The sequence below is a fragment of the Falco cherrug genome, chromosome 4, assembly GCF_023634085.1.
Source record: "Falco cherrug isolate bFalChe1 chromosome 4, bFalChe1.pri, whole genome shotgun sequence".
In the NCBI taxonomy this organism is placed as follows: Eukaryota; Metazoa; Chordata; class Aves; order Falconiformes; family Falconidae; genus Falco; species Falco cherrug.
Genome location: NC_073700.1, coordinates 28778783 through 28806271, shown reverse-complemented (window position 1 = coordinate 28806271; position 27489 = coordinate 28778783). Strand labels below are relative to the sequence as shown.

Sequence of the window (27489 nt, the reverse complement as noted above, 5' to 3'; positions counted from 1 at the left end):
GTCCCGCTGGCCCCCAGCCGCGCTCAGTTTGCTGCACATACTTATTATATGTGTGACAACTGACAGACTTGAAACCATGTTTGAAGTTTGCTACAGGCAGACATTTCCTTATGATCTTTAAAATATACAGCATGAGGCGAGATATTTTAAATAGATCAAAATACATTTATTACATATTTATATTATTTTCTCTAGTCTATTTATATCTTTTGGAGACTTATATATAATATATATAATATATTTAAAATAACATAAAATTGGCCAGTTTTGTCATCTGAAATACATTTTACAAATATATATATACATTGTCACATATATCTCAAATATATGTGCAATGAGACAGAGAAACACCAGAGGTGGAAAAGGTACAGATAATTTCATTGCATCCATCAACTTCTCTTATCGCTGCACGTCACCATTGCTCCAGCGAACAGACTCGGCATTTTACCCCTGGGAAACCAGTGCTCCCAGTTGCCAACCTGCCCGTATGGACTGGTGCCAGGTCTTGGTCCCCAAACCATGTGGGGCCAAGCCTGGGGGAACACCAGGGTGTGTTGGGGGGCAGGGGGATGGAGGAAGGATAGCGCCCCCCAAAAGTGGGCAGCGGGACAGATATGCACAGCTGGCGGGTGCCGGGGCTCAGCAAGGTGACGGGTGGCATTGGGTCGGGCACCGTCTCATGTCCCCTCCCTGCCCATGACACGGCCAGATCCTGCCCTGCACCAGCCCCCCCGGCAGCATTCCTGAATTGGGGGGTGGGAGAGCAGGATGCGGCCGGAGTACTGGACTGGGCTGCCACACACTCGTTTTGGCGTGCAAGAAATGGGACACGCACACACACACACACACACACAGGGGACTCTTTTGGTTGTCAGCACAAGAGGAAAGAGCAGGAGGGTTTAAAAATAAACGTATTTGTTCTGCCTTATTAAAGATAGAAAAGGTGGCTCTGAATTCATCTCCTACAAAAGGTTTGAAGGTCAAGCAGGCACCGAATCGCGAAAGGTTAAGCGCTAAGTGATTGTCCCAGCCCTAAAAGACTAAGTGCACTAATTTTGGTTATGAGAAGCTAAGGCTCATCCCGACGGCTCCCGGCCCCGGGGACCCACTGCCCGGCTGAGGGGACACACCGTGCATCTGTCGGGGGCAGAGGATGCTACTCCCAGCTGGTGGTTTTGGGGCACAGGGATGCGGCTCCTTTCTGCCAGTACATCTTTTTGGGGTGAAGCCAAGCGGGAGCAGCCGTGGGTCTGGTCCCCTGTCCCCAGCCAGGGTGGCGGGTGCTGCCAGAGGCTGCACTGAGCCTGGCCGGGGGCAATCCCTACAGGATGCTGGCCAAGAGGATTAGTGTCTCTTTCCTTTCCCAGACTCCTGCCATCCTCCAAGGATCAAGCATAACACCAGAGTTACTCCATGGATGGAGTGTCCTCAGCTCAGAGGAAATGGCCAGCAGTTAATCGCTGGAGGGGACGTGTCCCCTTGCTCAGCTCCGAGACCCTTCCCACTGGGATCCTGCTCCATCCCTGCTGTGACCGACACCAAAACCTGCACCCCGAGAGCAGCCCTGCACCTTTTCAGCCCCTCCGGGGAACCCGAGTGATGAACAAACACTATTTTTTGGCTTTTTTCACCTTTTCTTCTTCCCTCCCCCCCCCCCCCCCGGCCTTTCTTTGACAATCCATGTGGTTAAACCCACCACGGGGCAGCTTCACAATGCTCCCTGTCGATAGAAAAAAAGACCAGTAGCTCAGAGCAGTCACAGGTAGGCAAAAATAATATTTATACACTATGTACCGGCATGGTCCATGGCCAGGACGAGGACTATACAGTATATATATGACAACTCGCCAGAGCTAGATCCTCACTAGCGGGGTTCAGGGAAGGGGGTGGGTGAACGGGGGCTGGGAAGGGTTCGACCCCTCCCCCCACCTGCGGACGCTCCCCAGCCCGGTTCACATCTGCCTATGCAGCAGTTTAAAAATACATCTGTATATATTATTCTATTGTCCCAGGTAACACTGTACAATCATAGAAGTTTCTTTAAAAGCAATAATTTACTTAAAGACATCTCTATTTCTCTTTCATTTTTATACAAATATTTACTGTGATATATATATATATTTATAAAGAAATTAACCCTCTGAGAACCCTACAGCAGCAAGATGTGCACCTTTTTTGTAATAATTATTATTTATTCAAAAGAACCTAAAACCACTTAAAAGCATTTTTTTAAAAAAAATAAATAAGTAGTGCGCACGCAAAATCTCTCCTCCCGCCCCACCCCCATCCTTCCCACCCCCCCAGATGCTATGGGTCAAAAAGTGGGTGGCAAAAACCATCGCCCCCTGGGAGCAAAGGGACCAGCGATGGGATAGCATCCACCTTCACTGTCTTAGAAACACGAATGTCGCGGCCGGAGCTCAATGACATGTCCCTACATGTCCCTGCTGTTGGGGACACCTGTCTGGGGCACTTGGTGCCAAAACCTGCTCCGTCCCGGTGCTGCCCCGGGGGGTGTTTTCTCCCAGTGGCTGGTTTTTAGGGGAAGCCAAAAATCGAGCAGCCCCTTGGTAGGCAGCATGGGTTGGTGGTGGTAGACTCTGGTGGGAACAGAGTGGGAAGAAATCCTGTGGGGATGACGTCCCGGTCCCCGTCCCATGGCCAGCCAGCGAGACACGACGCTCAGGGGCACAGGGCTGGGGTGGGGGCACCGGGACAGCTGCTCCTCAGAGCCCTTTGCAAGAAAGATGGGGATACAGGACCAATCCTGCCTCTGCCACCGATGTCTGGACATGCCACAGCAAGTTGTAACCGTGGGATATGGCTTCCCCGATGTGGGCTTGGAAGGAGAAAAGCACCGGGAGCCCCTCACAGCAAAAACGCTGCTGGGGACCCTGCTCTCAACCCCTTCTCCCCAAGGCCAGGTGCTGCCAGGGCTCCGTGCCCAGTGCCAGGGGCGGGATGCCGATAGGTACCGAAGCCTTTCCCACAGCCACGGGGAGCAGGGAGCCAGATTTTGGCTCCCAGAGCACCAATGAGCAGCACAGCTGGGACGAAGGGACCCACAACCTGCTCCTTCCTGACTCCTTCCCCCTGCGCGAAGGCAGGGAGCAGGGCAGAAGCAAAGGCTTCCCATGCATGGGGCGGTTTGCCTCGTGCCGTAGCAGAAGCCAAAGCAGCGTGACACCAAGGCCAGCCAACAACAGAGCGGATGGTGGGATGTGGGTGCTGCCATGGGGGCAGAGAGAAGGGGACAGTGCCCCGGAGGGGGGATGCAAGCGGGGTGCTGTGGGGGAGGGCTGGGGCGCGGGATGAGTTTGCATCTCTAAGGCACAATCCACCTCAAGGCTGGGATACGGGGATGGGCTGAAGGACAGACGGGGTGGTTTTCTTGACTGGCATCTGTTGTTTTCAGAAAAGCATCTGCCTCTGAAACAGGGCTCTCCGGTGAACGGGCAATTCATAAATCCCAGCCTGGCAAGGAGATGGCTGCTGTGCTAGAGGAAGCACAACCCAACAAGGTGATGTTCACATGGATTTCCACGTTTGAAATGATTTTCAAGGGAGAAAATACCAAATTGGTTGGAAAATTTGGAAAACAGCCAAATTCGAGACTTTCCACTCTCCTTTTTGTGCTTTTTGCTATCTTGTACTAGGTACGGTGTGGTGAAAGTTATGAATTCCCCATTGGAGATGTTGGGGAGACCCAGCACTTCAGCAGCTGATACCCCAGACCCCATTTCCACCCTGAAGTTCAATATTTCCATACATCAGTTAATTGCTGTGTTTGCAATGCTTCTTTCCATCACAGTCCGGCTTTTCCTTATTAGCTCCTTTGCCAGTAATTACACTACTTGCTTTCACCGCCACGGACCTCCAGCCACTTACGTCTCTTTTCTGCCTACGAAGCCATGCCAGTGGCAAAAAAGTCACCCCAAAATCAGATGCAGTCTTGACTTCTAGCTCTTCCATCTGCCCAGCAAGTCACCCCTTCAAATGACCCTGGTGGCTTATTCATTCCCTTGTTCATTTTTAAAAAATACTGAATGAGTTCTTTCAGATTTAATATTATTATTATTATTATTATTATTGTTATTATTATTTTGGTAAACAGTCTTCCAAATGGTACAGTGAAAAAATTAAAAACCCTCTCACCTCCCTCCCCGCCTTTTTCCCAAATTAAAAAGAAGTACGTTAATGTTGCATGTTATTTCAAGTGTTGTTCTTGTGCAACTGAACCAGACTGCCTACTGGAAGGAGCAATTTTTTTGTTATTGTTGCTGCTCAGTTAAAAAATAAAAGGGAAAAAAAAACAACCAGAGAGAGAAAGATTTGTTTCCTGATATTTCCTCTTTTTGGATCTCGCAGTGCTCAGCTCTAAGAAAACGCTGGCATTTTCCCCACAGGGAGAGCAAAGCCCCACGGGGCTGCACAGGGCGAGCGCCTGCCTGTGCCCCACGGACCCTCCTCCATCCATCCATCCATCCATCCATCCATCCATCCATCCATCCATCCGTCCATCCGTCCGTCCGTCCGCCCCCCCTGAGCTGCTGGCCTCGCCGCAGGCGCCGGGCATGAGTGGCGCGCTGTGACCTGCCACCGTCCCCTCCTGCAGACCGCTCAGTGGTTATTGCGATGAAACTGAAAACTATGAAGGATACTAATTTCTCAAGCATTCCTATGGCACTTGCATTGTTCTGCATAATTTGAGCGGGTTGTAGGGGAAGAGATTAGAGGAGGAAAAAAAAATACCCTCGGAAAAGTCAACAGAAGGACCAAGAGTCATATTTCCGACTCCCTCCTGTACGACCGCTGATCCAACGCTATCGTGGCTTGAAGCCTATCAAACTCGTGCCTGTTGTCCGGGCTTAGGTCCTCCAAACCCCGGCTGTCGTCGTCTTCCTCTTCCTCATCACGGCTCATGAAGGCCAGCTCGTTCTCGTAGCAGAAGGAGTTGGTGCTGGGCAGCAGGAATTTGTTCTCCACCAAGTCCTTGGCGCTGCAGCGGGGTGTGGACGGGACCTCATAGGTTTTGTGGAAGTGGGAATAGTCTACTTTGTACTGGTTTTTCTCCTCGAACAAGACGGGCTCGAAGCGGTGGCCCCAGAGGATCTCACTGGCCAGGTAGGAGCTCCGAGCTTGCGTCGTCATAGCGGTGGCTTCTACCATGCCCTCCAGGATGACCACAATCTCAAAGTCATCTGTCTCCAAGTCCTGGCGGCTGATCCCAAACAAGGGGCTGTCTTCATTGATCTCGTGGAGAATGGTGATGGGAGACACCAAGAAGATACGGTCCAAGCCTTTATCAAACCCCACGTCAATGTCTATTTGGTCGAGCGGTATGTACTCCCCTTCTTCTGTGATCCTGGGCTTAATTAGCTGAGCTCGTACGTGGGCTTCTACTATGTGGCTTTTCCGGAGGTTCCCAACTCTCCACATCAGGCAGAGTTTTCCATCTCTCATTGCCACTACCGCATTATGGCTGAAAAGTAATGTCTGGGCCCGTTTTTTGGGCCTGGCCATCTTTGCCATTATTGCACCAATCATGAAAGAGTCAATTATACACCCCACGATGGACTGAACCACCACCATGAAGACCGCGAGCGGGCACTCCTCCGTCACGCAGCGGAAGCCATAACCAATAGTCGTTTGGGTCTCGATGGAGAACAGAAAAGCAGCCACAAAGCCATTGACCTGCAGAACACAAGGCTTGAAGGTATCGTCTCCACCCGGGTTTTCTAGGTCTCCGTGAATGAGTGCAATTAGCCAGAAAATCAGCCCAAACAATAACCAGGACACCAGAAATGCCAGGGAAAAGAGCAAAAGCATATACCTCCAGCGGATGTCAACGCACGTGGTGAACATGTCCGCAATGTACCTCTGCGGCTTGTCATCCATGTTGGTGAACTCCACGTTGCATTGACCGTTCTTCTTTACAAACCTGTTCCTGCATTTCCTCCTGGTGTGGATTTTCCCATTGCCAAAGCCGTTGATACCTGGCATGGTGGTCAACCTCAGCCCGTCTTCCTCGGAGGACACGATGCTGTAAGGGTTGACTCTGCCTGCAGTCATACCTGAGCCAAGCCCACAGTGAAGGTGAAGGGTCTTGCGACTCCCAGTGTCCCCCTGACCCACCCCTGCCCACCCCCCCAGATTCTGTTGCAGTGGAAGAGAAGTCCCAAGCTTCCACGTCTTGGCTGCCGCGTCACCACACAGATCCCGCGAGAGGCTCTGCAATGAGAAAACAAAGACACGGCCGTTACCTCTCACAGCAGAGGGACCTGAGGGAGTGTTTGGCCAGGGGTCTGATGGGCTGGGTGGCCACATGTTGAGTGGGGACCCCCCCCACTGCCCTAACTCGTCCTGTGGCTGAGCTGGTCCCCAAAACTTGCGTGGGAGGAAGGAAGAAGGTCTTAGAGTTTGTTCTTCCGTGCTACAAAGAGAGCAAGCAAACCTTGTTGGGGGGATGCAGCATCTGCAGGATGCTCAACGACACCAGCAGATGAAAAACCTTGGGTAGCACTGGAGCCTCTGCCCTTTGCTTTTCTCATGAGCTTTGCTGTCAGAGCAGGGTCAGGCTGCTGGAGAGGAAAGTGGAGAGGCCAAGCTGTTCTCCTTAGCTCAGAGACAGCAGTAAAGGTACATCTGAAAGCGGCTCCGTCAGTTCACATTGCCCGTGCCAGATGGACTGCTGCCCAGCACGTGGCAGCAGTGGCCACCCGACCTCCCGAGCGCCAGCTCTCCTGGGGTCAAGGGAAAGCGTGGGGAATTGTGGATTTAACCTCCATCTCCCAGCCTGGGGATGGGAGAGGACAAGTCCAACATACAGCCGGTTGGAGAAGGCCCCGGGAAGGCACTCGCTCAGGGCAGATGGCCTCAGGAACAGCTTTCCCAACCCATCCGTTGGGACATGGAGCCATCTACGGTCACAGATGGCTTTTGCTGGCCAAGACTTATGAAGGGACAACTGCCACTGGGGAATGGGGAGCTGTTTTGGTCCCTTCTGCAGGACTCAGCTGCAGGGTCAGGGACCTACACACAGCTTTGCCTGGGAGAGAGGTGGCATGGACATGGGAAAGGTGGCCCAAGCCGGTCAGGCTCCCTGGTGCAGGTGAGCCCATGGTGGGGGCACCCCGTGGCACCCTGCCAGGCTGCTGCCCCCCCCCCAGCCCCTCGTGGTGCTGCACCAGGCAGTGGACAGGATTGTGGAGAAGCCACATGGCATGTCCCAAGCGCTCCAAAGAGCTGGCACTGCAGGAATGCCCCCCAAACCACCCCCTGCTGCAGCTCGTCCTGTTATTTAGCTATATGGGATGTGACACTGGGGATGAAACCGGCTTGCTGGCACGAGACCTGCCTGAGGCAGCATCATGGTGGGGCAGCGGGTGCAGAGCCCCCCGCGACACCCTGTCCCCACAGCGCAGAGGTGCCCAGCTCGTGCCTAGAGGCACAGGCGAACCCGCCGGGCTGTACGTGCTGTGTCGGATCCGCTGGCCTGGTCGATGCAGTCGATTCCTGCAATCAGCTCGACTGCCCGGGGCCACGCTGGGACAAGCACACCCTTTCCATTACACAGCGGCCAGGGCCAGCCCAGCGCCAGGGAGCATCGCCACGCAGCCTGCCTGCAGCTGCCCCAGCCCAGCCAGCAGCAATGCCCTGGGTTGCCTTTTACTGACATTGTCCCCAAATCCAGCCTGGGACTCGGGAATCCCTGCAGAGGCCCAGCACCACAAGCAGAAGCACTAACAACCCACCCAAGCCTCCCAGGTGCTGGACACAGACCCACGTGTGCCACCATCTCACACGTCAAACAACCCACTTCCAGCCGCTGCAGTTGGGGCACAATCGTTTTTTTATCCCCAAAGCTGGTTTTTCAAGCACCGCCGTTATCTGCTCATGTCAGCAGAGCAAGCGATGGCTCGCAGCCGGCTGGGGCAGTGGGCACAAGATGCTCCCCTCCTCGCAGCTGCGGGGAAGAGTAAAACCGGCACCAATGCTTAATATGAACGGTGAATATTTACAGCCCCATAGCCACTGGAAGTCAAATGGGACTGAACTGGACGTTTCAGGCTGGCTGCAGGCTCACACTGCCGAACTGGGGGTCACACAGCCACCCCCCAGTCTTCCTCCTGACCACACCAGCTACATTCATTAATCTCTCTCCTGCTTTTTTAATGAGAGCTGAGCATTTGGGGCCAGAAAAGGCTGCTTTGCCATCACCCCTCTGGCTCAGCCCAGGGGAAAACCCTGAACACTTTTGCCACAGCATGAATATACTGTCGGGTTTTTTTAATTAATTCTAGATGCATTTGAGAAGTGAACAAAATGCAATGAGCTCCCAGTGACCTGCGAGAGGATTAGCTGGGGTCTGGATTAACTGTGCTGGAAGGGGAGACATGCCCGGGTGCCTGCAGAGGCAGCAGCACAGCCCTCACCGGGGGGTGACACTCCCAGGGACCCTCGGGCTCCCCACTCCCCACCACCACTCCCCTCCCCCCTCCCCCCTTTTCCCCGTCCCTTCTTCCTTCCCTCCTTTCTTGCTTTCTCAGTTTCTCCCTTTCTCTATCTCCTTCCTGCTTTTCATCTTTTTTCTTTCCTTTTCTTTTTTCTTTTCTTTTCTTTTCTTTTCTTTTCTTTTCTTTTCTTTTCTTTTCTTTTCTTTTCTTTTCTTTTCTTTTCTTTTCTTTTATTTTATTTTATTTTATTTTATTTTATTTTATTTTATTTTATTTTATTTCTTTTCTTTTTTATTTTCTTTTATTTTTCTTTTCTCTTTTTTCTTTTTCTTTTTTTTCTTTTTCTTTTTCTTTATCTTTTTCTTCTTCTTTTCTTTTTTCTTTTTCTTTTTCTTTTTTTCTTTTCCCTTTCCTTTCCTTTCCTTTCCTTTCCTTTCCTTTCCTTTCCTTTCCTTTCCTTTCCTTTCCTTTCCTTTCCTTTCCTTTCCTTTCCTTTCCTTTCCTTTCCTTTCCTTTCCTTTCCTTTCCTTTCCTTTCCTTTCCTTTCCTTTTTTTCTTTCTCTCTTTTAATTTCTTCTTCTCTTCCTTTCTTATTCCTTTCTTTTTCATTCTTTCATTCTCTCAGTTTCTTTTTTTCATTCTTTCTCTCTTGCTTTCTTCCTTTTTTCTTTTTCTTTTTCTTTTTCTTTTTCTTTTTCTTTTTTTCCCTTTCTTTCTATCTTTCCCTGTTCCTCTCTTTCTTCTGCTCTTCCTCTCTTCCTCTCATTCTCTCTCCCTTACTTTTCTTCCTCACTACCTTCCCTCCTTCCTTCTTTCCCTCCTTCCCTCCTGCCTGCCCACCTCCCTCCCTCCCTTCCCCCCACCTCCCCCCATGCCGCAGGGTCTCACCTGCCCAGGCACCCTGGCCATGGGCACACTGTGCTGCGGGGGTCAGGACCGGCCTGAGGGGCTGATGCTGCCCCAGGGATGGGGTCTCACACAGCACCAAAGATTCTGGGGGGACACCCCCCCTCCCGGCCCTGGGCCAGCCGTGGCAGCATGGGGAGACGGCAGCTAAATAAAGGCGAGCAAAGTGGATCTGTTGGAGCAGGCGGCCGCCTGCGGCTCGTGCTTTATTTAGCACAGTTTTGTTTGGAAATATGCTTTCTCGAGTTTGCTGAAAGCTGAATTTTTGGTTTGGTTTTAATTTGAAGGCTGGAGCCTCCCGCTGCTGCGGCGGGAGGTTCGGGCTGGGAGAGGGCTCGTGCGAGTGCGTGGAAACCCGTGGCTGGAGGGGCTCTGCCCTGGCCACCAGCGGGGACCACGGGCTGTGGTCACCCTGCGCTTCCCTGGGTCACTAGTGCCATCCTCCAGCATCACCCGGGCATCTCCCCACAGCCAGAGCTGCCCCGGAGTGCGGGCGAGGTGTTACAGGACATCACATCCCCCTCCCTGCCTCCTTTCCCAGGCGTTTTGCACCCCTGACCATCCCAATTTTACTCTCTGGGAACAAAATCCAAACTTCCCCGAATAGCCGTTGCCCCTTAATCCCCCAGCCAGCCCCAGCTCTGGTGCAGACAAAGCCGTGCTGGGCGTCAGGCAGCAGCGGGACCATCCCCTGCCCCTCACGCCACATGTCCTGTGCAGTGCTAATAGCGTTAACACACGGAAAACCAATCAGACCCGTAATATTAATAGCGGGAAGGACGGGCCCACAGCTCCCCGCGGCTCCGAGCGCAGGGTGCCATGGGCTCCCCCAGCTAATGAGGTGACCTTAGAGGCAACAACTCCTGCCACTAAACTGCAGCAACCCAGCTCCCACTGCGGAGCAGTGTCCCACAGAGAATCAAGTGTCTCAGCAGTCCGCCAACTAGCACGGCTAATTTTATTTAATTTTTTAAAAGGGAGTTAAATGTTACAACAATAGTCTGAACCACCAGCGTGCCGGGAAAATGTGTTGAGCGCTGGGGGGGGTCATGAGTTAGAGCCGGCTGGATCTGTGGATGCGGTTTATCGTCACACCTTTCCCTGTGCCTCTGGAGGGGACGCGCTTCGGGGCCACCAGGGCTGCCATCACCCCCCTGCATCCTCCCAGCATGGATTTTCTCCCGGTTTGCGGAGGCATGTGGGGAACCAGGCCGTGTTTGTGTGGAATTAACCCGAGTGGGGACTCAGAGGAACCGAGCTGGAGGACACAGGTCCCGTGGCACGTGGGCAGGAGAGGTGACTGTCCAGGAGGGGACAGCACGAGGAAGTCATGCTCAGGGCTGCTGCCTGCCCTGCACCAGCAGATAAGGCTGCTATCTCCTGCAGCGATGCCCTTCATGCCCCAGCAGCGGGACAACAATGTCAGCAGCAAGGAGGGAGCTCTGCTCCTGGCGTGGGGCTGTGGCCATGCCAGCACAGCCGCAGGTGACCAAACTGCTCCTGCTCCCCCCATCCTGATGAAGAGACCTGGCACTGAGCACTCGCAAAATGGGAGGGGGGTGCAGCACATCTGGAGGCACCCCCAGCTGCAGACAGCCCCCAGCCAAGCACATCCCCCCCATGCCGGGGCAGCGCTGCTGCCTGAATAATTCCCTCCTCCAATGTCCCGTCTTTGGGTACTTCCAGTAAATGAGGGGTTGATATGGGACGAATCCAGAGGATAAATGACCCCCTGCTTCCCCTCCATTGCCGGGCAGGACAGGCGAGAGGATCCCACCACAGTGCATTCCTAATGAGAAAAAACCACTCCATTTTGGCAGGCACACGGGAGAGAACAGCCGCGGGCATGCACCCCTTCCCTGGACCCCCACGCACCCCCACAGTGCCAGCGAGCAGCCAAGGAATGGCTGTCTGCAAGCCTTGATGACGCATACAGGAGGGAAACTGAGGCAGGGAGGACAAGGAAGGCCCTTGGTGGGGAGACTGGAGGTGACAGGGTGCCTGGAGAGATCCTGGCTCATCCCCATCCCCCTGAGCCACGTGTGGATGCCACAGTGGGCATGGGAGGAGAACAGGGTCCACGTGCAGTGCCCAGCACCACTGGGGCCAGGTGGCCTCTGCAGGGTGATAGACTTGTGCTAAAATACCTGCAAAATGTGCCCCGGATCAGGGGAGATCCTGGGAAAGATCCTTCAGAGGCTGCATTGAGCACACTGGTGGTCCCCAACTCTATGGCATGGCGGGGGGCACTGAGCATCCCAGTCTGGCTACCTCTGCGCCGGTTCCAGCCGCGGCACCCAGCCCTGCTCCGGCGCCCACACACCGCGGTGTCAGCACCCCAGGTCTGTACACCCACCTGCTGCCCTGCTGCCGCGCCTGGGTGATGCCCCCCCTGCCCAGCTGCAGCACAGCGGCAGAGGGGGCAGGGAACACCGGTCACCCCCAGTCCTCACAACCTGCAGCCAGCCCCACCGCCTTGCCAGGTCCTGAAATCCCATCTTGCTTCTTTGGGAAACACCAAAGTGGTGTTTGTCTGTCCACTCACATCCATATGGCTGGACAGCAGGACATGGCTGGGGGTGAGGATGAGGGCAAGGGGGGCTGAAGGCCTTGGCAGGGTCAGTCTGCATGGGGGCTGCCAAAAGGTGTCCTAAAACCCCAGGGGATGCAGCCAGACCGCTCTCTCCCTGTGACACCCTTACCCAAACCTCTGGGGTACCCACAGCCCCTTCCCTGCAGCCCCCCGCAGCCCCCCCGCCGCCCCCCCCCTGCTGCCCTGGCTCAGGGGACGGGTCTTAATACCCCAGCAAATCGCCCTGGGAAGGGGCAGAGCCCCAGCCACCCCCAGGGGGGCTCCGGCTGGACCCTGGGAGGAGGGGGTCAGCCCTTACCTGGCGTGCGCCCGGGGGGGTCTCCCCAGCACTCCCCGGCCATGGCTGCGGGGCGCAGGGTGCCCCGTGGCCCTGCTGCAGCCCGGGCGAGAGACAGAGAGTTTTAATTGAATTTCTAGATTATCCTGGGGGAGAAATTGTAATCTCCTTAAATCCAACCTCTGGTCGAGTCCCGTAACCTACTGTCCTGCGCTGGGGAAGGGATTTAGTGAGGGGGAGGGGAGGTTTCGCAGCTTGCTGATGCCCTGGACCCTGCACCCCTCAGGATTTGTCCCGCAGGATGTCAGAGATCTGCTCCCAGCAGCCCCACGGCCCTGGGAATTAAGGCTCTGTGGCAGTGATGCCATGTCCCCTCTCCCCATGTCCTGCCACAGTGACTGGGGGTGTCCCAACAGCCCCCCGGAGCTGGTGTGGCTGGGGCACTGGAGGTGGAGACGTCTGGTGCTGGGCTGAGGAAGGGGCTGGCTATGTGGTCAGTGCGGTGTTTGGAGGTTGAAAATGAGCCCCGCTGGGGGGGCTTGGGGCTGGGAGGTGCCTGGGGCATTCAACTGAAGTATCACCCAGTCTGCTGTGCCCGGGGTGCTGGTGGGCTGAGCAGGACCCCAAGAAAGTCCCCTTCCCCGCCTGGGCTGCAATGGGTGCCTCCTTCCCAAAAAGCCCCATCCCTGGACCGCATGGGGCAGAGGGTGTTTTTGGATGGGTGACCTTGGGGTGTCTGTTCTCCCACCTCGTGCACTCTCCTCCATCACATGGCCCTGGTCCCTCCAGCATGCTCCCAAATCTGGGCACACGTTGGGCTCCACCCCCAGCCCCAAACCCTCTCAAGGACACATGCCAGCGATGGGGCTGGATGCAGATGATGGCAGAGCTGCCGTCAGCCAGCCACGCTCCTGCCTGCCCCGGCTGTACCATCGCCGGAGCCTCTGCAGGGACACAGGTTTCCACTGGGAACGGTGGGTTCCCATCCAGCACATGCCAAGAGGCCCCGGGGGGAAGGTGACAACCCTGCCCCAGCCCTGGCCCGGACCAAGGAGGGATCACCCAGCTGCTGCAAAACACCGTGGGAAGAAAGGGAAAAGCAAGACAGAAAAGGCAAACGCCTTCATGAGGATATTATTCCCAACCAGATGGAGATGAGCCGAGGGCTGCAGCACCGAGGGGCAACCATGCTGCACTAGGTAGCACTAGGGCAGTGCTCGGCAGCATCCCTGGGGCATCACAAGCATGAGTTATTTTATGAGCCCTCTCACGGAGCAATTGCTGCCTACACCTTAGGGTTAGAGGCAGAAGAAGATGGATATGGACCCCATTCAGCCCCAGCTTGCCCACAGCAGGACTAATCCTGCACCTCCCACTTGCCCAGCTCCTGTCAAGGTCTCTTTCCCAAATCCTGTGACTCCCAAGGTGTGTTTTCCCGTGCTCCTCGGAGATCTGCTCTCACCCAGCACAACCCCACCACCACCACTCCAGGAGCTGTGTCTCCTGCTTGAGGGAAATCGCTTGTGTGGGTAGAGCCCGCGCCCGGGAAATGTTTATCCTGAAGGCGCGACGTGCGGCAGGTTGGGAGCGATGGGGCTGCCAGCCGGAGCCGATGGAGCCGTGAGCCGCGGGAAGACTGATGACAAGGCTCTCGGCATCGCTCTCCCCATGATGGCATGGGAGCCAGCTCAGGATGCACAGGTCCCTTCCAGCAAGGGGAGATGGGATGGAAGCAAGGCTAAGCCATCAATCGCTCATCAGCATCCTCCACTCTGTTTTGGGCTTTAAACCCACAGTTATTCCTGCTCCATCCAAGCATTAGCAACTGCTCAACTCTCAGTGAGAAATACAACCTATGTCCTGCTATCACCGGCCTCTTTCCTGGTTCCGTGGCCACCCAGGGAGAAAGTTGCCATTTCCACCCCAGAAGCAGCTGTGCTTCCAGCACCCTTCGGCATTGCTGTGGACGGAGGCACCAGCAGAGCCCTAAGATTGACTTTTAACCCCAGAAGGAGCAGTTGGGGAGTAAGGACATGCCATGCTCGGGCAGAGCCTCCCTCCTGGCCCTACTTACCCTGCGATTGCAGCGAGAGCCGCAGATGCTGACCCCGATGCTGATGCCGGCAGCCGAGCGAGCAAGCGGGCGGCAGGGACTTTGCCAGGCAGCACTCCGCTGTCCTGGCTAATTGCTCCCGAGCTCAGATTACAACCTCTCCTCTTCCCTACATGTACAGGAGCTGGCACCTCGTCGGAGCCACTGCCAGCGAGGGGGACATCCACCTTTGGTGGTATTTCTAAGGGGCAGGGAACAGAACGGCGGTCGTGGCAAGTGAGAGTGGTGGGAAGCCCAAGATGATACGTGGTCTCAGGGGACTGGAAAGAAACAGCTCGAATGGGGATTTCAGAGCATTTTGGGATGCAAAGAACCACCCAGAAGGATGCAACACATTCAAGCCCAGGGGACTGGACACCGGGGCCAGGCAGTCAGCGGTCCAAGGCAAGCCCTTGGTTCTTTGATATTGCCATTTAATGATGGCCATGACTCAAACCTCATCTTCAAGCATTTCCCAGGGGAGGAAGAGAAATCCCCCTCCTTTTCTGCTGGGGGTGTCAAACCCCCCTGGTACACACGTGATGCTGCCCAGCATCAAGATAAAAGAGGCCTTTGCACTGGTTTGATGCTACTAGTTTCCCTCCAGCTCATGGCTCTGCCCACACCAGTTTAGGAGTTTCAGAATCTTTTAAATCCTGCAAGGGGTCCCTTTAATGCTCTCATTCCCTGAGCTGAGCCCAGATGGAGAAGATCTCTTTCCTGGGGGATACCAGGTTTCTGGCCCCAGGTTTGTGCCCTCTCCTCCCTGCCCTGATGTCCTCAGGGAGCTGGACCCCTGCAGACTGCGGACATGACCCCAAACCCAAGTAGCTGCAAGGGCAGCAAAGGCAGAACAGGGTATTTTGGGGACCGTCTTTATCTGCTGCAGTGAAGATTTAGCACAGGCGTTGCATAACGCCGGGGGGGCTTGCTGCTCCCCATCCCCTCTCGCCATCAGGGATCAGCGACTCAATTAATCCTCCCTCATTCCCTGCCCACGGTACCAGCCCTGGGTGCCATCTCAGCCCAGCCCCGGCGGCAAGAAGTCAAATCTCTTCCCAATGTCAGCATCCACTGGGGCTGGTACCCCACCAGCTGGGGGATGGCAACCTGGGGGCCACCCCACCACCACCACCCAGGGCACCCACCTCATTTGGGAAGCCCTGCTGAAATGGAGGTAGCCACCAAAGTACCCACCAGGCAGATGTGGAAATCCTCATTTCTGTGCCCCAGCCTCGGGTGCTGCCGTGCATCACCTGGGTATTTTAAAGGTTGTTTTGAACCCAGTGAGGTTCTGTGTGCACCCAGTTGTGTTCCCCTCTCTGCTCCTTTGCACAGCCCAGGTCACTGATGGGTGGCTTGCTCAGGCACACACTGCAGGAGCAGAAAAGCAATGAAGGAGAAGCCAAGAATCCCTTTTGGGTGTTGGTGTTGGGTTTTTTTCTGTCAGCCCTAAAAAAAAAACAACCCCCGTGTGTGTTCCTGGGCAGCCTTACAACAAACAAGGCAAGTGCAAAGCCCGGCGCTAGCAAGCCCAGGCACTGCTGTGCGTGCACATATGGGTTGACAAGGAACAAGGCAGCACTTCTCCAGCAAATAAAACCAAAATGCTGTCAAGGGAAGATTTCAGGGGGGCAAAGGCAGTGGCATGCTGCTGCCAGCCACAACAGCCTACTGAACCCCCGGGTCCTGGTCCTGCCCACCAGCATCCCTTGGGGGTGTAAAGCCAGACATCACCCAGCATCCCAGCACGGCTGCATCTGTGGTGGCAATGGGCAGGCATGGAGCAAATGTGCCCTGCGACTGGGGCAGCAGCCAGGTCTGGTGGCACCCCGGTGAGGAGCCACACAGAGAGTTACACAACGCTGCCCTGGCTGCCCTTGGCTGCGTGCGCCGTGCACACTCCTATCGACATGGCCCCGGCCGCCCTCCAACATCCCTGCGGGGAGATAAGTTTGCAAGTGCCATAAATGCAAGAGCACATGAAGGGGGGGGGGGGGGGGAGGGGGCTGCTCTAGCCCCCTCCCCAGCCCCAGACTCCTGCAGCTGTTGCCAGAGGTGCTCAGGACTCTCCAGCATCCCACTGTCCCCTGGCTCCTCTGTGCGATGGCGAGGGGGTGGGGAGGGCTGTGAGGGTGCTGTGCGGAGTAGGGGCAAGAGGGTGAGCAGCCAGCACCCTGCTGAGAAAACTGAGCACGGCTCCAACCCAGGAATTTTTAGGACATGAAGGACCAGCCAGAAAGATGCAACGAATTCAAACCTGGGCGATGTGACTCCAGATTAGGGCACAGCAGAAAGTGCCTGCAGGCAGGACCTTGGTTTTTTGAACTTGCCATTTAATGATGGCCATGACCCACAAAGCACCTTCGAGTCTTTTCCAGGGGGAGAAGAAAAATCACCTCCTCTTCTGTGGGAGGTGAAAAACACTGGCTGGTCCCACTGATGCTCACACCGGCAGCAAGGAGCCCTCCGTTAACACTGCAGCAGGATGCAGCAGGGATGCTTTTGTCCATAGAGAGGGGGAAACTGAGGCAGCGCAGCTGGATGAGTCTGAGGGTGGGGACAGGCTGCAGCCCATGTCATCCTTTCCCCCCAGCCTGGCCTGGCCTGAGTTCGAGGTATTTATAAAGCCGATAAGGGAGCAGAAAGAATTTTCCAAATGCTGAAGTTACGTAACCTCTCCTGGCCCTCTGCGACATCATCTGTAATTATAGGCTTGGGGCAGCGGGGGGGGGAGCCCTCGGTGGCAGGGCTGGCGGGGGGCATCACTGCTGGTGTCACCCCAAAGGTCTTCACCCTCCTCTCCCTCACTGCGGCGGGTCCCCAGAGCCAGGCACCAGCCTGTGCCACCGCGTGGCCTGTGGGACCCCATCCCTAAGGGACCCTGGTGGCTTCTCGGCCAGCCCCCCCGCCCGATGTAGGGGAGCCCAAGTTTTTGGATGGGCTTGGGGTGGCTGGTTCCCCTAGAGTGCGCATCCCCCCCCCCCAGCCCATCCTGGCACGCGCTGGATGTCAAAGCAGCTGACAGCCCGAGCGCCGCTGACATTGCCATGGTGACTATCAACGGCTGCTGCCGGGAGGACGCGTGCGGAGATGCTGCACCAGCACCTGCCCCCACAAAGAGCTGACACCCCCCCCAACCACTCTGAGTACCCCCTGCCCCCCACCAGCCCCATTTCCATTGCCTTTTGCCCCATTAGATCCACAGGCAGCTTCCAAAACCTTCTCCATCACATTGCAGCTGCCTCCAACTCCACCGGCCGTGCCTCAGTTTCCCCAGCCCTGCACTTGCTGCCCTGGGTGGGCTGGTGTCCCCTCCCCAGGATATTTTTCTCTCACCCAACTTCGGCCAAGGTGCTGGAGTTAGAGGGATGCTGAGCGAAGGCTCTGTCGCTGTGGCAACCCACCACGGCCGTCTCCAGGCGACCGCCCAGGGATGCTGCAGAGCCACTCTGGAGGCAGAGTGAGAGCGACCAGGGCCGGGGAGGGGGGAGGAGGTATCCGTAGGGATGCCACCCCCCCACACGCTCCCCTATCCAGACCACAGCCTGGATCATTGTAACAGGTTGTAAAAACAACCTGAAAATGGCCACTGATTTGACTCAGGCAGCCGACTGAGCACCCACAATCTCGTGACACCCCAGGCTGGCTGGTTGGCGATGCCAGTGGGATGCTCCCAGGTGGGCGTGAGGCCCCACCATTTTCAGGGACACCTGCACAGGGCTGTGGAAATAATTGCTGGTAATAAGCCCGTTAGCCTCTTAACCCTCATTAAGCAGCTTAGGGGGGACACGCACCATTATACGCAAACCCGGAGGTGGAGAAGGCCCTTGTCAGGGCAAAGGGGTGTTACTGCTGTGAACGGGATTTCAGAGGGTGCTGTGGGGGGTGTCACGGGGGGTACGGCTCCATCTCCCCCCCAGCAAGCCCCCCTCCTGCATCCAGCCCCCCTCTGTTGCTCTTTGCCAGCCAGGACCGTCGGCAGCTCCTGGCAGCATTGAGCAGCGGGCAGGGATGGTGATGACGGGTGTCACACCCATGTGACGAGTGTGGGAGGTCTCAGCCGCAGTCACGCCAGTGGGGTGGGGGCAGAGGGGTGGCTGGCAGCGTGGGGCTACGGCCCAGCCAGCACCCGGCACCGCACCTGGGGAATGGAGCGGGACGTTTCTAATCGCTCCACTTGGAAAAGGTCCCATTTTTACATTTGCTAAATTAAAGGATGTCAGCTTCTGATGCCAAGCCCAGGATCCCACGGAATTTTAAACTAATGACAGTGAAGAAAATGAGCTGAAACCAGAGCACAAGCGCTTCCATGTTACCCAGCTGCACCGGCCGTGACCGTGGCAGGGTTTAGATGGCAGTTTGCAAAGCACCATCATCACAAAGATCTCAATGTTTTGCCCCAAAATACAACCTTGCCCACTCTGCTTGGTCAGAAAGTGCATTGCTGGCACCCAGGCAAGCCAGGCTGCCATGCCGGGGTCCCCAGCGAGACCCCCACCTTCCTCCAGCCGCTCAAAGGGCAAACAGCTCCCTCTGACAGACACGGCTGCTCCGGGCAGAGGGGTCCGAGCCACCCGGTGGAAGCATGGCGAGCAGCGTGGCGAGTGCCATCTCCAGATTCCTCCAGCTCAGAGGGTTCCTACAGCCGGCCCTGTCCTGCAGCGGGGTCCCGGCGGAGCATGGCCCCTTGGCTGCCCCTCTTCCCCATGGAAATACCTGGGATCAGGCGAGGGCTTTGGTCCCTGGCGCTCTCCGGGCTCTGCTGGGGTGTTTTTGTGCTGCAGCTGAGCAAAACCACAGGGTGGTGGTTTTGTGTTTTTTGTTTTTTTTTCTTTTTATAATTTTCTCTTTGAGATAAAATTAAACAAACAAGCCCTTCTGGGAGCAGCGCGAGGAAGGGAGCCTGCTTTCCTACAGATGTGCATGTCCTCAGCAATTACAACCACCCAATTAGGCTTTCCCTGTGGCTGGGACACTTGCACCATCCCCCTCCTTCACCTCCTGCAGTTTTGCTGGTAAGAGACGGGCTTGCTTTGCAGCCTCCCTCCCAGTGAGGTCGTGACCCAAACACCTATTTTTCACAAAGGCATCAAGAACGGGTTTTTTTTCCTGACCTCACCACCTCACCATCAAATTAAAGTGGTCTTGAGTGAGAGACTGGGAGCACTTGGCAAAGTAGCACAGGCCGGCAGAGAATAGAATAGGATGGGATGGATAGGATAGGATAGCATAGCATAGCGTAGCATACGATAGCGTAAGAATAGCATAGCATAGCATAGCATAGCATAGCATAGCATAGCATAGCATAGCATAGCATAGAATAGAATAGAATAGAATAGAATAGAATAGAATAGAATAGAATAGAATAGAATAGAATAGAATAGAATAGAATAGAATAGAATAGAATAGAATAGAATAGAATGCAGCCAGGCATATCCCAGGGGATGGGGCTGCAGAGGCAGGGGAATGCTGTGGGTGAGGAGCAGAGACAGGGCTCCCTCCCAGCTGCCCTCCAAGCCCTGGCTGTAGCCCCAAACCAAGGAGGAATGACCATGGCATAAGATTTAGAAACACACCTAAACTTTCCAGCTTTGGTTTGGGAGCCAGTACAGAAGCCATTGCCATAGCTCGGCAGACCATCGGTGGGGTTTGTAGTGCAATCTGGACCATGGATCTATGCAAATCCCCAAGGCAGAAGTCTTTATGGAGGCATATGACAACCGAAAAAGAATAGCGCTCAGTGCTCTACTCCCACACGCCACCCCCCGACTTCACCATCATTTAAATCAGTCTTAAGTTGGAAGAATTCAAATCGACACTGTCGTCACAGAGCCAGGCAGAGAGGTGACACAACTGGGATGCTGCCAGGGAAGTTGCCCCCCTGAGACTCCAAACCCATCAGCCCATCACTTTTTGAAGCCACATCGAGGAAAACAAATGAACTGCCAACCTGCTGCCCCCAGCCCTCCATCCCCTCTGGCCAGGGCTGCCGGAGAGATTTCCAAGCAGCCTTCCCCCTGGGATCCACGGGAGGGGGACCATGGGGAGAAAAAAATATCCAGGACATGCTGCTGAGGCTGGAGAGCCACAGCTGGAAAAGAAATCAAAGCTTCGAAAGAGAGATGCCAAGGAGATATGTTGTTCCCAAGAGAAAACAGACATTCCTCTCTGAGGAGAAGGAAGGCAGGAGGAAGGCTCAAACCACCTCTTTCAGCTGCCCAGCACAGGTGCTCCGGGGGTTCTGTGCATGGCAGCCTGCTCGGGTGGCTTGTCCCCACTGTGCCACGCTGTAGGCACAGATGGCATTGCAACTCCTGACTTTCTTGGTTGTGGGGTTTTTATTAATTATTTTTTTTTTACCCTAAAAGCACATTCACAAGTTGGGGGAAAGGTTGCTGGGTCCTGCCAGCAGCCAGGCAGAGGCAGAGCCACTCTCCAGGCTCCCAGAGACCTCCTTGCCTTCCTGCACTACGTACCCAGACCCTCCACTGTCTCGGGGGACATGGCTTGGCATCAGCAAACTCCTTGGGCCTCTTAAGGGAGTCACATAGGGAAGAAGCTGGGGGAAAAAAATGATACTTTGCTATTGCCAGAAATGCCAAAATCAGGTCCCAGTGCAGTCCAGAGGGTGAAGGATCAGCCGTTTAGATTTCCCTTGCAAAATATTTTTGGGTTGCACAGGCAATGGTATCGAGCTGGAAGCAAGCGGGGAGATGGTCTCAGCGCGTTCCTGGTCACTCCCCTGAAGCTGCCCCGTTTGGCTGTTTCAGCATCATTTCTGCAGAAAATTGTTCCTGCAGGAAGTTTTATACCTGCACCCTTGGGCAAAGCCCTGGCAGTATCCTTCACTGGGAACAAGCTACCTGCCCCCTCAGGGCACCACTTGGGGAGGTAGGAGGGAGAGGAGGATGGGGAGCAGAGCTGGCCCAGCTATAAATAACCCCCTGGAAAGGAAACAGGAGAAAAAGCAGCAAACAGAAACCAACAAATCCAGGGAGATGGGTTTGGCTATGGCCACTCGGTGCAAACAGCTCTCCATGCTCCGTGTGACCCTGTAGAACCAGGCACAAGAGAATCCACCGCAGCTCAGCGAGCAGGGTCCAGCCCGGTCACCACCTTCCTATGAGCAGCGCATTGAGCCAGCCCCGAGCCCTGGGCAGGCTGTGCCGTATGCAACACATAGTTTGCAGCAAGACCCCATCCACTCTGCCTCGTTAAGGAAGATAAAGATGAAAGTTAAATTAAGGCGAGTTAAATGAAGGCGCCTGTTGGACCATGCTGGGATAGCACTGGCCTGGCTCCTGGTGTCACTGAACACCCAGCCATCCCAGCGCCAAAAGCAGCAGCAAGCTGTGAAATAGCCTGTGTTTAAGGCAATAGTTATCCGCAATCTGCGATCCTGGAGAAAAAGGCAGAAAAAGCAACTTCTCATTTTTCCCAATAGAGGGGAATTGCAGGCGCTCAGCAAGCACAGTGGCCGGTGGGTCACAACCCGCAGTGCTAGAGTGATTCATCCTAAATAAGCTCAATTTAGTCAAACTAGCCTAGGATAAGGCAGGGAACACAGCTCGGAGTTTGCCCTGCTGGTGCCCACTGGGTATTAGCCCATGGAAGTGATGGGACCGGCAGAGAGGAGACAGAGCAGGATCATCCCTGCCACTGCTTTCCCCTCCACCTCCAGGAAAATAAATGAAAAGCTTCATTCCCAGCTCCTGCATCTGGATACTGCACTGAAATGTGTTAAAGCAGGTTTATTATTTCCCTCTTTGCTCAGCCCATCTTCCTGGAGCACACCGGTTCCCATCCCCAAAGGCTTCTGGAGGAGCCGGGGACTGGGCACCACATCCACTGCACTAGTTTTCCTCAGAAAAATCATCTGAGCTGCTTCAGTTTTGCTTGTGTGTAACTTATTCTTAAAGCTGAACAAATAATTCAGAGCAAAAGCTCCAGGAACAACGTTTTGCCTTTTCATTTTCCGCTCCCAAGCTGTCTGCAATTTTCCCAGTGCTCGGGGATGATTTAAAGACCTGTCTCCGGACGGGAGCGCCTTGCTGCGACGGCGGCGGCGAGTGTTTGATGACCCAAATTTCACGTGCACTGATGAGCACACACCGGACACATGAGGATAGATGAGTCTTTCCTGGTACCCTAATTGGACGAACAGCATTTGCCAGCGGGTTTGGGGTTTTTTTTCTGTGTTTGAGACCTGCAAACACTTCATGCAGAGTTAACGACTGCCTGTTCGTTAGGCAAGGCGGCTCGACGAGCACATTGCTTTATGGCTCATCATTTTTCCAGCTGATGGTACCAGCCTGGACACAAGATTTCCAGGGAGCACCTCATTCCCAGCCCTTCTTTGCACCCCAGAACATCACTAAGGACACGGGGAAGGCATGAGGAGGATGGGACCGTGGGGCCGTCAGGCTGGCTCTGACCTTCCAGCACTGCAGCCATCCCAGGCATTTGCTTCATTAGCGGAAAGGTTAGGGAGAACGGATCGGCTCTGTGCAAACTCCCCGTGGCGCTCGCATGACGCAGGTTGGCAAAGGCAGCTTGCCCCGCTGCTCGGGCAAGCGCCAGCCAAAGGAAAAAAGCAGGGAGGGGAGAGCCACGCTGCCGGCTTGCGGGGCAGGGGTGCCCAAGTCAGAGGCCCCCGGACCTGGAGGAAAAGCCTGTCCGTCCCCTCCCCCTCCCCCTCTCAGTGGGAACCCCACACTGGGGTAAAGCAGAGCCTGTCCTCAAGACCGTGCCTGCTCTAAAAAATACCCTCGACACTTTCCCCCAGGGCAAGGCTGGTGCCACGCACTGCTGTGAGCCCAGCCGCTCGTGGGGGATGCTGCAGGGGCTGAGAAAGGGACACCCCCCCGAGCTGGAGCGGGAGAGCTGGCATCGAGAGCATCCACATCTCGTTCGGAGACCCAGAGCTGGAGAAAGGAACCGCTCATGGGCTTGGGCAGAGTAGCTGCCACCCGCTGTGCTTGCTTTCGGGACGGAGATGACCTATGACATGAACCTCCCACTGTAAAGACCCCCCTAGAGCTGCTCATGCACAGGACAGAAGGAGATACTTAATGCCCCCCAGTACCCAAAAGGTGCCGGGGCTGTTCTCGGAACCATCCCAGGTGACCGAGCCTGGGTCTCCATTAGTCCCTGCTGGAAACCCCTCTCCAGCCGAACAGTTTTCTCCTCCCATTGCATAATTGCACTTTGTCGAGCAAATCCAGCCACTGGCGATACATTTTCTCCAGCCTCGCTGCTCTCCTGCAACATTTTCCTTATCCCTTTCACTCTCTCTGGACAGTCACTGAAGCACCCAGAGAGAGAAAGAAGAGAAAAACCCAATGCTCGTCCCACCCGTAGAGCAAAACCCAGGATGAAAAAAGGGGCAAAAAAAGCAGAGTGGTGTCAGGTGCCTCTCCCCAGTCCAATCCCTCCCGGTTTGCCTGTGGGGGGTTGACAAAAGTGCTTTTCGGCTGACAAAATGATTACAGGGTGCCGAGACAGTAAGTTGCACATGGATTTCTTTCCTGCATTTCAAGCAGGGTGAGGACACGGCTGCAAAAGCAGCTGCACTTCTGGAGGGGTTGCAGTGACGGGGGAGAGGGGAGGTGGCAGGAGCAGGGCTTTGGGGAGAGGAGGAAGGAGGGATATTTTCTGCTCAGAAAAAAAGGCAAAGAGAGAGCAAGTGGGAGTGTGCACGATTGTGTGAAGCCAAAGGCAGGTGATGCTGCTGGTCCGTGATGGAGTGGGGATGGATTTGGGAGGATGCTGGTGCCAGTGTATGGACCAGCCTGAAGTGGGATGGGGGGATGCTGGAGCCACTGCCCCCCTGAGCAGGGTCAGCTCCTGTGGCCTTGCTACGAGGGGGGGTCTGGGCAGCATCTGTGCTGGGAGAGCATGTGCAGGGTGTGTGCATCTCCCCGGTGGGACCACAGACAGACCGGGGCAGAGTCGAGTGCCCTGGGCAGGCTTGGGCTCCCCGTGTCTGCAGGCAGTGGGTGCTGGGCGGGGGGGAGGAGGAGAGGAGGATTTCAGCTCCAAACTCAATCTGTTGGAGAACTTGGCCTGCTCCCTGTCAAGCTGAAAATAGCACATATGTAAGGACGTGCACGCAGTGCTGGCTGTGTCCTCGCCGAGTGCTTCCTTCCTGCTGTGCTCCACGCAGCGCCCCGGCCCTCTGCCTGCCGCCTCCGGCCCCCTGCAGCCCCCACAGCCCCACACAGGGCACAGCTCTTGGGCGAGAGAGATATTTTTTTTTGGCTCCTTAGAGCATCCTTATTTCAGCAAAGTGGGGCCAGTGCACAAATGCAGAGCTGGAGCCCGGTCCTTTCACCTTCAGCCGCTTTTCACGTTTACCACGAGGTCCGTCCAGTGGTGACATCCCTGCCGTTATCATCTGGAGCGGGCAAGGATGAGCACGGCTCACGGCAGGAGCTGAGCTTTATTAGAAACAGGCATCTGGCTCCAGCCCTCCCTGCAGCCACCAGCCAGGACTTGGGCTCAGGATGGGGCGGCAAGTGAGTGCGAGTGCCCAGGCAGCTGTGGCAGCAGGCAAGGAACCTCTGCGAGTCCCCAAAATTTCTCCAGATTTTATCTCCAAATCTGTTATTGGGAAAATAAAGTTATCAGCCTCCTCTGCAGAAGCACATGCTGCCCAGCCAGGGTTGAGCCCCAGGCCTCAGAGGGATGGTGAACTAGCAGAGCGTGCAGCAAGCTGGAGGATGGAGATAACCCTGGCAGCAACCAGAGCTGATTCCTGCAGTGGAGAAGGAAGAAAAAAGGCTGAGCTCCCCACGGACATTGGGCATGGGAATAATGGGAGAGCTTTGCCGGGACATCAGCGGCAGCTCTGAGCACAGCTTGTGCAAATCTCGGCTCCTCTCCCATCCCTGCTTTGGATGCCTCCTAAAGAAACGTTCCCCCAAAGGGCAAGTACTCCTGGGTGGAGAAAATACAGGGTTTCTCTGAACAAGGCTTATGGTACCTGGAGGATCTACTATGTGCAAAAAAGCAAATAACTGGGGGCTGGGGAGCTTGCATGGAGCTTGGTGTCGGGCAGAGGAGGATTGCTATAAGCGTGAAGGTTGCCTTGTGCTCAGTGATGCAGGGTGCACTATATAGCCACTGTGGGATGATTTCCCGATCAGAGGGAACACGCAGCACTCCAGCCAGGCTGTCCGGCACCCCTGGACACGGCCCCGCAGCAGCGCCCAGCAGGAGAGGCATCACTTTGTGAAAACACATTTCTCACCCCAAATCTCTGTCGGGATGCTGCTTTATGATAACACCTGCCTCATCCTGCAGAGCTCGGCTGGGGGCAGTGGCTGGAGGCTGGGGAACATCACCGGCTGGGCAGGAACCAAGCACAGCTCTAACGCACAGGCATGTCCACAGCGCGCTGAAAATGCACCCGAGCATCGCCAAAACCCCACTGCTTCCCAAAGGCCTCTGAGGAATGGCATTAGCGAGCGTGTGGTATCAGCTCTCCTGAAACAAAGCCATTGTGGTCGGGGCAGGATCCTTATTAATTCTTTCCTCTCTTTAATTTCCATTCTTGCTTGGTTCCCTTTCCAGGGAGGGGTTGGGTAGGGGCCTTGTGGCCACCAGCCTGTGTCCCTGCAGCACAGTGCCACTGGCGTTGTCACCTTGTGACACGGGGATGGGATGGGTGGCTGCATTTGGGGTCAATGGTGAGCTCGGAGGCACATGAGGGGAAGGGAGGACAGGGCACGGAGCCCTGGGTGGAGGGGAAAGGGGGGGTGGGGAGCACCAAAATAACACCGTGGGGCCATCGGCGGCCAGGCAGCGGGGCAGGGGGAATGCACAGCCGGGTCCTGGTCCCAGCCACCCTCCAGCTGAGAGAACGGAGACACAAAACTGCCACTTACTGAAACAGCATCGTTCAGTGAAACATCCCAGCTTCTCCCCAGACACCGCCTTTGGGGATAGACCACCAGGAAGGGGGTGGGACAGGACCCCCTCAGCACACAGAAAACCCACCCAGCAATCACCTTTCCCACCTCCACCAGCAGCATCCACCTCAGCCACCCGTAACCCTCCACCCTTGGGTCCCCCAGTACCCTCATCCCTCCGAACCTTAAAAAGCACTGTTTTCCCCACTATGTCCCGCATCCTTCACCCCTGCAGTCCCCTCTGGGCCTGGCCATGCAGCGCCCATCACCATTGATGCCATCGATGTGTCCCAAGGGATCTGACGCACAGCAGCCCCTACGCAGGGGACAGCGTGTGGACACTATGTGGCCCCAGGGACCCCTGCAATGCCCACTTGCCCGCCGTTACATAAACTGCCTGGAGCTGGGACTGTTTTCATCTGTGTTGCCTACAGCACTGTGCTCTTCAACTTTATTTGCATAACAAATAATTAATAATAATTAATGACTGGGAGAACGGTGCAGATTGCCAGATTTTGCTAATTAGTGAACTAGCGCCATTGCAAAAGTGAAGGCTGGCGTCATACGGCCCCCATCTTCCCGCCAAGGGCGGGCTGTGGCTGGGGACACGATGGGGACAGTGGTCCCACAGGACTCAGCCCTTTGGGGGAGGAGGAGGCGGCAGCGTGGTGGGTGGTGGTGGGACGGGTCAGTGGTGCTCGCAGGGTCTCAGCTGGTGCCCACATGCGGGTGCCTCGATGCAGCCCCCGCTCCGTGCCCGCACACGTGCCATCACACGGCACCCCACACCCCGCTTTCTCCGCACCCTTATTAGGGCCTGAGACAACACTACTTAATTGTCTGATGATGGCACCGCTCTGTATAATTAACAGGAAAACTGGCACCAGCTCATTAGAGAAAAGCCTCTGCTCCGACAGCCCCACAGCTGAATTGTGCTGGGGACAGTCTTCCCCCCGAGGCCCCTTGCAGGTGGTACCCCACACCGGGGTGGGGGGCTGAAAGGACCAGGGAGACCCCCCTGCGTCACCGACACCAGAAACTGGAGAAGCAAGGATGTGAGGAGCAGTTCCCCTGTTTGGTGACACCTGGGGCACAGCCACTGCCTGGACCTCATCCACCTGCAGCCCTCTGGGGACCTGGGAACACTGTCCCTGAGAGGGAGGGGAAAGGGGAAAAGGGAAAAGGGAAAAAGGGGAAAAGAGAAGGGGAAAGAGAAGGAAGGAAAGGAAAGCAGATGAAAGAAGAAAGAA

General features: G+C 55.5%; 1 protein-coding gene across 2 annotated transcripts in view; it reads right to left on the bottom strand.

Moving 5' to 3' along the window:
• Nucleotides 1-183: 183 nt before the first annotated feature.
• Nucleotides 184-27489, bottom strand: part of KCNJ12 (potassium inwardly rectifying channel subfamily J member 12) — a 36217-nt gene continuing 8911 nt past the window's right edge. Inside the window, exons 1-2 of one of the 2 annotated variants that reach the window (XM_027800360.2) lie at nt 12254-12603; nt 184-6231 (exon numbers count right to left, since the gene is read on the bottom strand). In XM_027800360.2, the coding sequence (XP_027656161.2) occupies nt 4783-6072 (1290 nt within the window). In that variant the 5' untranslated portion in view covers nt 6073-6231; nt 12254-12603 and the 3' untranslated portion in view covers nt 184-4782. Of the gene's footprint in view, nt 6232-12253; nt 12604-27489 lie in introns of those variants that run through there. The other variant, XM_027800361.2, reaches the window with a different exon arrangement.